This window comes from Osmia bicornis, chromosome 10 (assembly GCF_907164935.1).
Source record: "Osmia bicornis bicornis chromosome 10, iOsmBic2.1, whole genome shotgun sequence".
Taxonomy (NCBI): domain Eukaryota; kingdom Metazoa; phylum Arthropoda; class Insecta; order Hymenoptera; family Megachilidae; genus Osmia; species Osmia bicornis.
In genome coordinates this window covers 4,965,718-4,980,393 of record NC_060225.1, presented here as the reverse complement: position 1 = coordinate 4,980,393, position 14,676 = coordinate 4,965,718, and the positions used below count along the sequence as shown (strand labels likewise).

At 30.5% G+C, this 14,676-nt stretch overlaps 3 protein-coding genes and 1 non-coding gene across 6 annotated transcripts; 2 read left to right on the top strand and 2 right to left on the bottom strand.

Annotated features, from left to right (window-relative positions):
* The first annotated feature begins 261 nt into the window (after positions 1 to 261).
* Positions 262 to 14,506, top strand: LOC114873893 (CD63 antigen-like). Of its 3 annotated transcripts, none has more exons than XM_029182667.2 (8): positions 262 to 363; positions 578 to 703; positions 778 to 870; positions 10,859 to 11,047; positions 11,166 to 11,336; positions 11,398 to 11,619; positions 11,746 to 11,807; positions 13,539 to 14,506. In XM_029182667.2, exons 1-8 carry the CDS (start codon positions 310 to 312, stop codon positions 13,555 to 13,557), a joined length of 936 nt encoding a protein of 311 aa, XP_029038500.1. In that variant the 5' UTR covers positions 262 to 309; the 3' UTR covers positions 13,558 to 14,506. The 3 variants fall into 3 exon arrangements, with proteins under 3 accessions (XP_029038500.1, XP_029038501.1, XP_029038499.1); XM_029182666.2 differs by having other exon boundaries at positions 292 to 514; XM_029182668.2 differs by lacking the exons at positions 10,859 to 11,047; positions 11,166 to 11,336; positions 11,398 to 11,619; positions 11,746 to 11,807; positions 13,539 to 14,506 and adding exons at positions 995 to 1,425; positions 1,489 to 1,697 and having other exon boundaries at positions 291 to 514.
* Positions 1,689 to 4,893, bottom strand: LOC114873894 (CD63 antigen-like). The gene is made up of 5 exons (XM_046287539.1): positions 4,598 to 4,893; positions 2,933 to 3,121; positions 2,692 to 2,862; positions 2,301 to 2,543; positions 1,689 to 2,218 (listed from the first exon to the last, which is right to left on the bottom strand). The coding sequence occupies exons 1-5, from the start codon at positions 4,670 to 4,672 to the stop codon at positions 2,030 to 2,032; spliced, it is 867 nt and encodes a 288-aa protein (XP_046143495.1). The 5' UTR covers positions 4,673 to 4,893; the 3' UTR covers positions 1,689 to 2,029.
* On the bottom strand, positions 5,572 to 8,497 carry LOC123988264 (CD63 antigen-like). The gene is made up of 5 exons (XM_046287540.1): positions 8,250 to 8,497; positions 6,592 to 6,780; positions 6,350 to 6,520; positions 6,019 to 6,243; positions 5,572 to 5,935 (listed from the first exon to the last, which is right to left on the bottom strand). The coding sequence occupies exons 1-5, from the start codon at positions 8,325 to 8,327 to the stop codon at positions 5,870 to 5,872; spliced, it is 729 nt and encodes a 242-aa protein (XP_046143496.1). The 5' UTR covers positions 8,328 to 8,497; the 3' UTR covers positions 5,572 to 5,869.
* Positions 7,195 to 7,276, top strand: Trnas-uga. The gene has a single exon. It is a non-coding gene; the product is annotated as a tRNA-Ser (tRNA).
* Positions 14,507 to 14,676: the final 170 nt, after the last annotated feature.

Genomic DNA, 14,676 nt, shown 5'->3' with positions numbered 1-14,676 from the left:
AAGCTCATTTTTAACCCGAAACAATAGATGACGATACTTGTTTCCCACGAATTTTTTAAAATATCGAAATTTCAAAGAATTCTTTACATTAATTTATTTACAGAAATGAATCCTCTGACGTCTGGTTGATTCTTAATCTTTATACCCATAGCAACTTTCTAATATAGGTTTTGTGAGGATCCAGCCAGTAATTAATTAATTATAATTCAAAAGTGGCTCCTGTGAATTGGGGGTAATGCCTGCTGATTCAAGTGAGTGGTGGGGACACCTTCCCCTCCGCAAGCTTTGACCGCCTTTTTCCCCAGAGGGATGGCGACCATGCTGAAGGGTGTATCTTTAGTTCAAAAACATCCTTCTCAAACTGTCATTTTAATAGTATTATTTAATAATAATTAGTACTTTTTTTTGAAAAATGGACACAGTTCGACCATGTGGTTGTAAAGGAATAAGATCCTGTCTTCTTTGTGAAGCAGAATACAACATTGTGAAACCTGATTTTAAAGCTTATTTAGAGGTTAAGTTTAGTTAAATTGTAACCTTATATTTCTTATTCAACTAACATTATGTCATATTTCAGGGATGTTCGAGTTACGTTTACTGCCCGCATTGTAATAAATCTTGGCCCGGATGGGATATTGATTTATATAAAAGCCATCCAAATCACCAGGGAGAAGCCATAGAATTTCCAGGTGTATACATACAGGTATTCATTCAACAGCATTATTCTATTCCATCATTGTTCTATTTGATATTATGTTATCTTTTGTAATCAAATAGTTAGGCTTCCTGAATTCTTGTGAAATTGCTTCATTGGTGAAAGCACTCGATGATATTCCTTGGGAAGCTTCACAAAGTGGAAGAAGGAAACAGGTATTTTCTCTAGTAATAGTTACTTGTGTATTTATTTTTATAGCATTTAGTAAAACTATAATCTTCTAAAATATTAACTATAAACAAAGGGGGTAATGATAAAATTGAATGATTTAAAATTTAGAACTTTGGTCCAAAATGTAATTTCAAGAAAAGAAAGCTTCGTTTGGGTTCTTTCAATGGGTTTCCAATATCCACTCAATTTGTACAAGACAAATTTTCTAAAGTACCCATACTTAGTGATTTTCAAACAATAGAACAGTGTACTTTAGAGTATGACCCATTAAGAGGAGCTTCAATAGATCCCCATATTGATGATTGCTGGGTTTGGGGTGAAAGAATAGTTACAGTCAATGTGATGGGTGACTCAGTTTTAACAATGAGTCCTTATCATGGCTTAGATACAAAGTACAATTTGAACAGTATTACAGAGTATTCTACAACATGCAAGGATTTGAAATTTGATGTAGAAAATGAAAGAAATAATGATAAAGATGTAATTGTAAGGCTTCCAATGCCAGAAGGGTCCCTCATGGTTCTTTATGGTGGTGCAAGGTAAAAGAGTTTTCTTTCGGGGTACAAAGAATGCACAGTACATTGTTCCCTATCTTTTTTTAGATATAAGTGGGAACACTGTGTCTTGAGGGAAGATGTAAAATCTAGACGAATTTGTTTGGCGTATCGCGAATTTACGCCGCCTTACTTAAATGATTTGGTAAAAAACGAGGAAATTAAAGAGATTTTCAAACGAACTTTAATCTTTCAATGACATACAAATGAAAATTAAAAAACAATTTATTCCAATAAAAAAAAAATTGTAAGAAATATTTAAGTATACATTTTATTGTATTTACAGAAATGTATATATTAAATCTTTATACACATTACCTACAATTGCAGTTCTATATAAAAATATAACGTAGCATAAGTTACAATTATTATTATAAAGAATTTGAAGTCATAGGATTAGCTATATCTATAAAATTTAAATGAGTAATCTACAAAAGTGAATAATATAATTCGATCACAATATAGACCTAGTAATTTTCAGAATTGTAAACGATCGAAATACATAAATACTTTTAAAAAATGAAAAATATTATTCGGGAGGAGAGAATATTTTTAAAAACTGGTTAAAAACTTATAATAGGAAAGGATACTAAGCGTTCTTTAAGGTTTCAGAGGGGGACATGTAAATAACTGGGAATGTAGTGAAAGGATCTGATTTTCCTAATGGTTGATAACCATTGACTAAACTTTCTCTTAATTCCCATTTACGCCTTTCCCTCTCGGTTTTCTGCCTTCTGATTGCTCGGCCTAACATGCAGGCAAACATTATTCCAGTCAACTGAAAAATAAAAACAGAATGTGAAATTCATTTTATAATCTTAAAATTCTGTAAGTTAGACAATAATTAGGGAAATATAAACCTGAATAAGAGCGATGGCCACAGCGCCGGTACTAATATACAATGCACTCCTGTAAATAATAACTGAAAGGTGTTTAATACATCCAGGTGCATAAGGAGCAAAAGCAATTTCATCGTTATCAATTGTAGAGGTAGTGTTTCCATTAATGTCTGCCCATGGTCGGCAAGATTTTGGGAGTTCTATATGATTTTCTTTCATAATTTCCGCCCAGTCTTCGTATCCATTATATCCGCAGCAGTAAAGCTATAACATAATGATATACGTACACGAAGAATAAATAAAAATGTAATTTTAGAGTTTTATCTAATTTTGGTTGCTGATAAAAAATAATCTTATCTATTTTCGGGCCATGGATACTGTTCCTCATATATTTTAGCAATACAAATATTACCCTTGATTGTAGAAAATCAATAGCATCCGTAGCTTCTTTATTTTTTCCATATTGATGCATGGTTACATTAATTTTATCTGCAAGAAGGTCCTTTATTCCATCTTGAAGAGCATAAGCTGAAATTGCAGCAGCTAACTCCAGTACAAGGACGATTGATAATGATACTGCAAACTATAAATACAGCATTTTTAATTTGTTCAATTAATCTAAATCTAATGCATTACCATTTGACAATGCTTACCACTAGAACCATACAAGTACTTTCTCTAAGAGCTCCACAACAACCTAGGAAAGCTATTACAAAAACAAGAATTCCAACGACGATTAACAGAGTTGCTGGAGAAACGTAACTGTAGTCAAGAAAATGAGAGAAGTCTTCATAAACTGCATAAATTGTTGTTCCAACAGATATTATCATAATCCCCGTCAACTATAAACAAATAATGATTGGAGGAAAACATTAAGATTATTTAATATTAAAATATGATGCAGTTATATCCTTCATTTAAAAATTAATATCATATTACGAATAAGCCATATTATGATAGATATTATTTGATCAAAAACAATAAAAACGACTAGCTTAAGTCTCACAAGTAGAAAAGCTGATAAATTAAACATTTAATCTTAAAAAAGAAACTAGGCATAACCTGGTAATAATTTATCAACAACAACGAATACATTTAAACAATTTGTTATTCTGAAGCAGTTCAAAAAATCTGGACGATATTGCAATTCCCTGTAACAAGGGTTGTCGAACCCGTATCGCGTAAAAAGCAATTTTCATTTATTCTCTACAGATATTTGTTAGAGAAAGACAATGGAATTCTGTTATCAGTATCAGAGATTATACAAGTTTATCTAAACTGATAAGACAAGCCGTTTACGTTTGCAAGGCAACGGTTTCCGACTTTAATACCGATCACAGAATACGAGAATTTTCATGCACCAGGGAAAACGATAAATTTATCGGTAAAATTTTCTGATGAAAAAAATGAGCAACAAGGTGGAAGACGTCGATGGCGACGTAAACTTTCTCCACAGTGTAATAATTTATCGGGGTCAACCTCATCTAGTCGATATCGATTGAGTTGCTCATTCGAATGGCGACGCGAAGCTACGATCAACCCTCGTGCGGAGGGTTGACCTAACCTCCTGAATCTCAGGGCCGAGTTATAGTTATTCCCGCGAGGGAAAATCGACATGATTGTAATTATAGTCGGAGCCAACTTCGACTTTATTTCTCGTTCCTCTTTTATCCTTGCATTGTTATTAACATTTGTCTCTGTTTATCATATGTTTCCTTGTCTTAATTACATATGTATTTTAACGATGCGTATAACACAAATGACTTGTGTCCCGCGATATGTAAGTATTTATTAATATTTATTTTTTCAAGGAATGGTAAAATTGAATTTTACGTCTAAATACTTCTACTCAAACGATAGATAATTGATCATTGATCGATAGATAATTGATTTTGAATTGGATACATATGTAAACAGATAAGAAATAATAATTATTATAAAACGTGGCAAAGTAATACATGTTCGATAAAAATCGATCATTGGTGCAATCTTACGTGATTTCAATTGAATCACAGGATATCGATATCCAGTGACTCACAATTCCATAATGAAATAATTTCAGTTATATTTTTTTTAAATGCATTCGATTTATATAATCATTCAAACTAAAGGGAATAAAACTAATACTAAAAATTGATAAAGATTGGGTGACAGATTTGAACGTAACAGGTGTAGGTATAATCAATACAATCGAACGATATTTGTTTGGTTAATCGACTGGAATAGAAATGGATATCGTACACACGAAGGAAACAAGGTAACTTGGTAACATTGAAAGGACATATAAAAAGATGATTAAAAAAAATGTGGTTACAGACCACAAAAAGGGAGTTAACCGCGCAAAGCAGGTACTTGATGCAGCGTAGACCAACATCGAGATGTGTGGCAGCCATTTTGGTGCACGTTCTCCGGGAATCCTTTCACACGTAGGTGCACTACGGAACAACACTGCTCCTTCTCTCTCGCGAGCAACGAGGAAGAACCAACTGAACGTGGAAAACACCTAAACTCGATTCGATGTATCGCATTATCTACTGATAAAGACGTGTACGTACCGACGACACACGTAGCGCTACTCGGTTAGGTGTTTTTACAAATGCGTTCACCTTTTTTCCTTTTATTCCTACGCATCTTATTTCTTCACTATGCATTCGTGAATGACGATTACATAATAATAAATAGCTGAAAACTGTAAATGAAATTCTAAATTACATGTTGTATATTAGATTGATTTTTTGCGTCGTATACTAAAACAAAAATAATTTTTTTAATCAGTTCGATAATTATTCTTATTTCCAATATATGTTATCGCAGTTGTTGTCGAAATTGACATTCTTATTTGTTGTAAAAAATTTTGTTATATTCATAGAATCTACAGAAAAATTGAGAAACAGATAAATTAGAAAAAAATAATTAAAAATGTAGGACGTTTCAACTAAATTTGCCCTAAAAGTAATACTAATATCATTTGAAACCATGAAATATGGATCATTTTTAAGGAACATTAAATATAATTGATCCCTATAAACTTAAACCTCTAAGCAGCTTAGTATTTTAAGAACCGTATCAGTTGTTTGAGGAATGATCTATTTACAGTGAAGGGTTTCAAAGTGGTCGTACAGTGGACATCGACCGGTTTCTAAGCTCATGCGTGAAAACAGCATATGACTCATGCGTATCATAGTGTGGGTAATTCAGCACACGTTCATTATTCATACACGGAAAAGTATTACAAACTGTGTACGTTAAACTTCATTTCAAACCAGGATCAGTTATTCCCCTTATCAATAAATCCTTCAACAAATTGTAGTATCTTTTATTGCACAAAAAGATGGTTGGATACAATATTGTTTTCTTTTCTACTAATTAAAATCTCACAAGACGTTTACATTATGTTCAAACGGAAGCATACGCGGTCATGTACATTCACATATGTACTCCATGAATCCACAGTTTCTTAATAGCAAACTTTACATATATATAAAATATTTCATTTTATATGTACTTCATTCCTTAACACTATAACGATGTTTTCTTCTTACAATTAAGCATCGATTAGGGGTAGTTTTCACCTGATATCTTTCAACATTTCATACACTTTCATAACTGTTTCTGATCGATCGCGCCAGGTAAACTGAGAACCAGACGCCTAGGGCCTGAAAAATAAATAATAAAAATATAAATAGAATCATTTACTATATAGCTTTTTTAAATTTTTGAATTTATATATTGTGATTACCTGAACAAAGGCAATACCAAGGCCAACAGCGCCCAGTTGAACGGCGTGGGATTTAATGAAAGAAAGGAACTCGTGGTAACAACCCTCGTTATGAAAGGTAGAGGAATTACGGGTACAATTTCCTTCTCCTGCTCCCAGTTGATTGTTACAACATGTTGGAGGAAGGACTTCCGAATTCAAACTGTTCGTCCAGTCGGTCGCATTATTCATTCCACAACAATGGAACTGGAATAATTAACATTTTATGTAATAATTTTCAAATAGAATTTTGAAGAGATGGCAATGAAGTTACAAAGTTCATGATAGATGAGCTTAATGAAAAAAACTTTACATCGATTTGAACTTTATCCCAAACGTATTTTATTTCTGAGTTGTTCTGGTACGACTTCATTGTGTCTATCATGTTTTCTTGAATGATCGACGATGCTCTGGCTCTCAAAACGTATCCAGATATACCACCTGAGAGTTCCATAATAAAGACAACGACTAGTAACGATGTAAACTAGAAAAAAAGAAGTCATTTAATATGTTTTATTAAGAATAATGAACATATAGTTAAAAATAGATAATTACCGTAACAATCATGCAATAATTCTCACGAACGGCGCCGCAACATCCGAAGAAGGCGATAAAGAAGATGATTGCACCGATTGCGATGAGTAACGACGGAACAGACAAAAATTTATTATCCAAGAAATGCTGATAGCTGTGATATACTCCATGAATCGCAACGCCAATGGATAATAAAATTATTCCTGTTATCTGAAAATAAAAATCGTTTTTTTAAGTTCGAAACGTTCTATTTTAACGCGGTAATAGGATAAAATTAATTAGCTCTGTTTACATGGGAAAGTGGAGCAACAGAAAATAAGATTATGGGAGAAACGAGGCTACGATGAAGCCATCGTTTACAAAAATGCAAATACTTTAAACGATACACCTAGTGACATAATTATTTGTTTTATTCTGATAGAAAATGAAATTAAAAATTATTTTTGAATAATTGATTCAAATTATTAAATATCAAGTATCGTGGATCTTTTTGTTTAAAATATTGCTTTGCATATTGTGGAAAATGATTGCAATAACAATAGCATATAGTGTATGAATGTTATTATTTATTTATTTCAATTACACAAGCGCTATATGTTCTTTAAAAGAAATGAATTTTCAACTGCTGCGGTGTCCGAGCGGTTAAGGAGATGGACTTGAAATCCATTGGGTTCTACCCGCGCAGGTTCGAATCCTGTCCGCAGCGAAACTTTTTTTTCTTTTAAATAATGTAAAAAAAGGGTTTGCATATTCATAAAAGTTCATAAAATATATTATTAAAATACTTGTATTTGTTACGCAATGAAAATATGTTACAAATATTACTGCATAACAGCGGAAACTTTACGTTCCTTCTTTTATTCCATTATAGTATTTTATCTTTATGTACTGCACTTAGGGGATACCATATCAATGAATATTACGTACTTTTTAACCAAAATAAACGTGATAAAAGAATATTATTAAAAGGAATTTATCATTTTTATGCATACGTATTTATACGTATTTAAACTTCTCTGAAATTATTAATTAATTTTAGAGAAATTTGTAATATATTTATTACGTAAGAATACTAGTGTAAGAATATAAAAACAAGACGCAAATAATATGTGTATATAACATTCATCGATATATCGGATGTTGTATGACGCATAAAATGATCTAGAAGAAAACAGATTATGTATTTCCCAATGACAAACAATTACACGTTATTAATTTTATATTTCATTCTAAGTTTCGATCCAGATTGCATTTAAATTATCCTCACAGCATCCGTAAGGATCTATATCAATATTTATATCAATAAATGTCTTTAGGTTATAAAGAGGTTAGCAAACTTAATATAGAGGTTAATAAATCTAGATCGATATTATTTATATGCATTTTTTATGAGTCATCAGTGAAAATCAAAGGGGGAGGAAAATTATAATAAATCAGTAATTTTAAACAATTATATGGAAACATTTGAAATACAAAGAACATTCTGAAGTACTTCACGATCCTTCAGTCAAAGGATATTTAAATTCACAAATTTATCATTTTTCTTGTATCAGTGTATCTATGACGTTAAACTTTATTACATATGTTAGGAATTTAAAAAATTACTATCTGCAAAAAATACGCTAATTGTATTTACACCATCCGTGTAATAATTATGACAAAGATAAAAAATTACTTACAACGAAGAGCAGATTGAAGATAAACATGAGATATTTGACACATCGCGAACCAATTGATAGTTTCATAGTGTTAACCATTTTCTTTTATCACTGACAAAGTAAAATATTGTTCGTTGATCGTAATAAATAAAAATTTATAGACACGTTATGTTTTTCTCCGGATTTTTAACAATAAAAAAAAGCGCACAAACCGGCCAAGAACATAACGACAATTCACTACTTTTAGACTGTTATCGCGTGGCTGCGTGTTTGCGCGCATGCGCAACCGTAATGCTCTTAACCAAGGTTGCGAAACTTCAAAGGTTACCAACCGCAATCCTTTTTAATTTATTTTTTATCCTAATTCTGCCTTTTCTCATTCAAATTTTTAAACTTTGTATAGTTGAGTTTGTAATTATGTAAGAGAAATTTTGAACTACAGAGATAGATAAAAGTAAAGGTAATTGTTTAAAGAAATATGAAATAGCATACCGACATATTTTTTTTAGCTGCATGCACTTCATCATTTAAATTCAAATTTGTATGTGTATCATAAAACATTTGATATTTTTCTTTTATTTCGTTGATGATAGATTGAATCTTTCATTGTTTATTAAAACAATGCAAAATTAAATAGCTTCTTCTGATTCAGATATAGGTTACATCAATTGGATGTTTAAGTAATTCATTTTTAAAATGATAATTCAATCACTCGTATCATTTTTCTCCTTATATTGTAGAAATTGAAATTATCAACAAATAACAAACACAATCTAATTTATACTTTTATACATCTGTATTAATTTTTAAATAATTATAATGCAAATTATTAGTTTGCGAATGGTTCTAAATAATAAGTATGGTTAGTGGGAAAGAGGAAAACTAAAAGGACAGAGAAAAACTAAAATTTAAATCGATAATAATCATAAGGTAAGCGTCGTTTAGAACTGGAACAGGGGACATGCATTGCATCGTCCCTATTATAATGCACGGAATCAATGTTAAGAGATTATAAGGATAGACCTACCAACGTGCATTGCATTACAACTAGAATCTTTTACGTTTTCCTGCGTCCCATTTTAGAATTAAAGCATCTTATAAAATTTTAGTCCATAGTTTTGTTATATTATTTGAAAAAGTTAATTCTGTGTAATAATAATTTATTACAAAGTCAAATATGAAAGAACATATTTTTTTTAGTGTTTTAACAAATGTAAGATTTTGATTGTTATGATAATATAAATTTAGTAATCGATAGTAAAATTGTATGTACCGTTATTCGGTGCAACGCAAAAGATGTAAAGTCGATAAACGATGTTGCATTATGCATGGTCAGGGCCGTATTATTACTTTTCTGTAATAATTATTGCTGCGCTTAAATTGAATCTTTTGGATTTAATTAATTTTATATGTCCATAGATTGAGATATATAGATTAAAATGTTAAAATTGGAAAGCTATGGTTCTATGATAAACGTAGTCGATTATGAGTAAATTATTGGGAAGGTGCGCGCGCATTCAAGTCAGCCAGGGTGGGCTGATGAAAATACGGCTATTCTTCAGTGAGCTATTGAGGTGCGCTTGACCTGTTATCCATTGCTTCAACATAATATCTGTAAACGACGCATATAGCTCTCGTTCTGTTTTCTTGTGCTGGTATTTTGACAAGTTCTGTGGTCAGTCGTATTTCTTTCGACGACAGTTTAACAGTGAATATAACAAAATGGTATCCGGTGGAATGGCTTGCGTTAAATATCTAACTTTTCTTTTCAACTTGATATTCGCGGTGAGTTCTCCATGTTGTATTTATTCTTCTATAGATTCTTGTTGTGTTTGATGTTGCTTTATTTTTATATTATTTGACACAGATTCGTTAATTGTTACTTTCAACGAATTCAAAGAGAAATATTAGTAAAATATATTTAATTACAGCAAATATTTCATTTATATTTTTAATATGTTATCATACAAATGTAATTAAAAATTGATTGTATCTATCGTTTGATTGTTACTCATAGGTATTTCTCGAATTGATACGATGTCATGCTGTTTCTTATTTTTTTGAAAATTTGATATTTTCTTTTCTTTATTCTATTGTCAAGTTATTGGACACCCCAGAAATTTCGTGTGATTTTCCCCGCCCGGTAAAGTTTTATACTTTACCGTTTTGTATGTACTTTCTTTATTACTTGTAAAGAGAATTTTAAAGGGTAAATTAAAGAATGCTATTGAAAAAAAGATTATAAGGAGACCGTACGGAAACGTATATACATAGCATGGTCCTAGAAAGGCATACAGAGTGGGAAGACAGTTATAGATATACCGTATGAACTCACATACGATCAAACATGATCAAACACGCGAAAGCACGCCAGGGAATCGCCGCATATGCTCCGCTCTTTTTTTGTCGTAAAAATAAAACAATATTAGGTCACTTATTAACATGACGGAACTATGTAGGGCATCTAATATTTCTATATAATTACATAATCGTTATTCTAATAATCTTGCGTTCAAACTTGTATTGAAATGTTTCTAATAAAATTTGTATACACATGTATGTTCCATAAATCCTGTAATTTCCGAAATGTCAAATATAAATCATTAATTTGTTAAATTTTTTTGTTACAGATAACTGGAATCGTATTTATCGCAGTTGGTACTGTGATTCTTGTGGTTTACAGTGGCTACAATAATTTTATGGACAGTTGGTTCTTCGCAGCACCAGTATTAATGATCACAGTAGGCGCTGTTGTATTTATTGTATCATTCTTTGGATGCTGCGGTGCTGTTAAAGAGAATCATTGTATGATATTAACGGTAATGCTCAGTTGATATTCTAGCATTTATTATTTCAAATAAAATATATTTTTAATTGTATCAACTGTGATTTAAAGGATAGCTAAAACCTAAATTTCTTTGTTTGTTTTCTATATAGTTCTCTGTAATGCTTCTTTTAATCTTTGCACTGGAACTTGGTGCTGGTATTGCTGGATATATGATGCAAGGAGATGTTCACAAGATGGTAGAAAATCGATTGAATATCACTATGGGAGAATATTTATCTAATAATGATGTCCATAGATCTTGGGATATCATGCAACATGATGTAAGTGTATATAATATCATTCTATCAAAGCTTGAAATTCAATCAAATTATTAATTTTTAGTTAAAATGCTGTGGAATGAACGACGCAACTGATTGGGCTCGTGTGGGATTCTCCGAAAATATTGTACCAAATTCCTGTTGTAAAGAGATACCAGACGGGGATAAATGTGATTCAAATTCAGTTCATGTATATACACATGGTTGTATGAAAAATCTTCAGGGTGCTATTGAAAACAATGCTTTGATTTTGGGTGGTGTTGGCATTGGTATTGCTATTATTCAGGTAACATTTGAATCTTTTACAGGATCGTTGCGTCTAGAGCTTTCCGGGCCTAGAAGTGAACGCAGACCCGATCTCTTGTTAAATTTGTTTTAACTCGTAAAATATAATGACATTCTTTTATTTCAGTTAATCGGAGTAATCTTTGCTTGCTGTTTAGCTCGTTCAATCCGCCGCGAGTACGAGACTGTGTAAGCAGACAGATAACTACAATTTTAATGTCTAAAAATTGCACTGAGACTCAAAAATACGCTCTTTTCCTTTCTCTTTCACATATTCATGCATCAGCTCTTATATTTTTTCTTTAAGTAATTAAACATTGCACAAATTGCACATTTATATGTCTGTTTATCATGCTGCACAAAACATACAAAAATTTACTTTTGTATAAAATTATCAATTAATATTTTCATCATTGATGATATTATCAACGCAATTAAACACGATCTTATACTTTATTATGTATATGTAAATAATCACGTTCAATTTTGTTATTATTATTACTATTGTTAATGTTGCTATTACTGTTACTACTGCTATCGTTACTGCTTCCACTACTGTCATTACTATTATTATGATATTAGTAATGGTGATAATGTTAGTAGTATCATAATATTCACCTTGAATTTTCTCTTAATTATTCTGTTTTAATATTCATAATTTTCATGTCAATTGAAACAAAGACTTGTGCAGTAAAATGTTTTTATGACTGTTTTTTAAAGACTGATTGCTTTTATTCTATGTCAGTGGAAAAGAAAAAATTGTTATACTTTGTTTATAAAGTGTGTGCAGGCATATAAAAACCATAAACCAAAAACAGATGTATGTTAAGAACTCAAAGTTGGATACACGAATATTAATATGCTTTTCGTTATTAGTTACACATAATTTTATCGTGGAACATGATCTGAAATATCCATATATAGTATTTAATATTTTATTAATCTTACATGAAAGATTACCATAATTGTTAAAAGTACGAAGCAAATATATTTAGCTTTCTTATAATTCTGTTAAAAGTACATGTAATAACTTTTCTTTTCACACTTTGTATGGTATTTTTTTAATCTATTACCTATTTTAAGCTATAAACAAAATTTAAAAGAATACCAAACAAAGATAAGAATATTAAAAATAATATATAATCTTTAATTAAAAAACAAGAAAATAATATATTGAAAAGGTACTATGGTTTAATCATCGTACAAAATAAGCATATTTATCGTTTCTAATTACTTTCTTTAATTTCTATTCACTCGGTTTTTATGTCTCGAGCGACAATTTGAATCTTACGAACCGAACAATTGAATATTCGATCGGTTGAGATTAAATATCTTTCTTCCTACAATACTATTTACTTGATTAAATCATTGTATCTAAAACAGGAAGATAAATAATGATCACAGAAAAAAATGATTTAAAAAGATATCTATTTATTTAAGAATTAAAATGGTGTTCCATTGTTCATATAAAGTTTACATAATGTTGACATAATAAATTATTTATTATAAGCAGTAAACAACAATACGATACGATTGCACAGTTGTATATTAACAAATTTTCAAGACAGCAGTTGGATGTATTAGATGGAGCAGTACATTCTTTGCACCCATAAGAATTTAATTCTATTAATAAACAACTGTGTACAATTAACACAAATGCTGTACGATTCTTTATAAACATAATTTTAATATTTATGCTTTCCATGATACGGACTTTAGAAATTTGCATCGTTTCTGTCATTCTTTTTAATGTCGACAAGATTACCAAGTATTAATTGAAAGAAGTATTATATTATTAAAGTTCCTTACTTTTGGAAAACATAAATCGTGCACCTCTCGCTTCGCCACGAAAAGGCATTCAATGTAATCTATTAGAATCGATGTGTTGTCACAGGTGACTTAATTAATTTCTAATTCCAGCGAAACTGCAGCGCACTGATTCGACACCCATTAGGAGGCATTATAAAATATTATTCGTCGTGCATTCATTAAGCGAATAATTCTAGAGTCGTCGCAAGACCATTTACTTAGAACTTGGCCATAAACTAACGAGTATTCATCCGCAGTCTAGTTTAAGAAGAAATCAGAGTATTGGAGAATATAATTCAATGTACTGCCATTATCTGCCAAATGGTTGAAACCAAACTTCTGTTTCTTAGAGACTATGTTACAATGGGAAATTTAAGCTCATGGCATAAGAATGTTTGAAAAAGAGATTAGAACAATATACACGTTTGATTTTTACGTATGTCCCAGTCTAGAAGGCCTTTGCCATGCCTTGACTTGTTAAAAAGAAAAATTGTTTTTTAAATTTTGTATTGTGACATTAACAAAATTTGTTATATAATATAATTGTTTAATGTTAGAGATATTTTTTCCAGCTTCACGTATATACACAACAAATGTTTCTATTATTAATGATCTCTTTTAAAAAAGAAACAAAAAAAAATTTACAAACCAGCACATCTATCATAGTGTATTTTTAAGCAATTTTACAAATTGTATTCGAAATAACTATGCTCTTTTGTATAGCTGTAATTTGTATAATTTTAGTGTTAACAAAAAGAGAATTATTTTTGCATTTTGCAAAATTATTCGAAACTTAGGGATAAAAGTATATAACAAAGAAAAAGAAAACAAAAAAATATATGAAACTTAACAGTATTATATACTTTCATTGATAGTTACATTATATTGTGACTTTAAGTAAAGTAATTATGTTGGGACCAAAATTCTAATTTCTTTGATGAAAATATAAAAAAATCAATTCAACAATCTGGCATAAAGGACAAAGAAAAAAATTTTGCGGCGACAAATTTTTTTTTATCGTTCACGCAGAATAGCTTCCAAAAGTATTACAAGCTTTGCGAAATAAAATTACAAACTTATGGCATTGCGTCGATTTATCGAATTTTATTGTAATTATTGTAATCATAATTGCAATTCTGTTTCTTCTTCATTTGAAATCTCGCATATTTTGATATTAGAAAAAAAAGGGATACAGTCAAAACGTGAAAAACAATGAATTATTTGATCAATTAAAATTGTTTACTTAAAT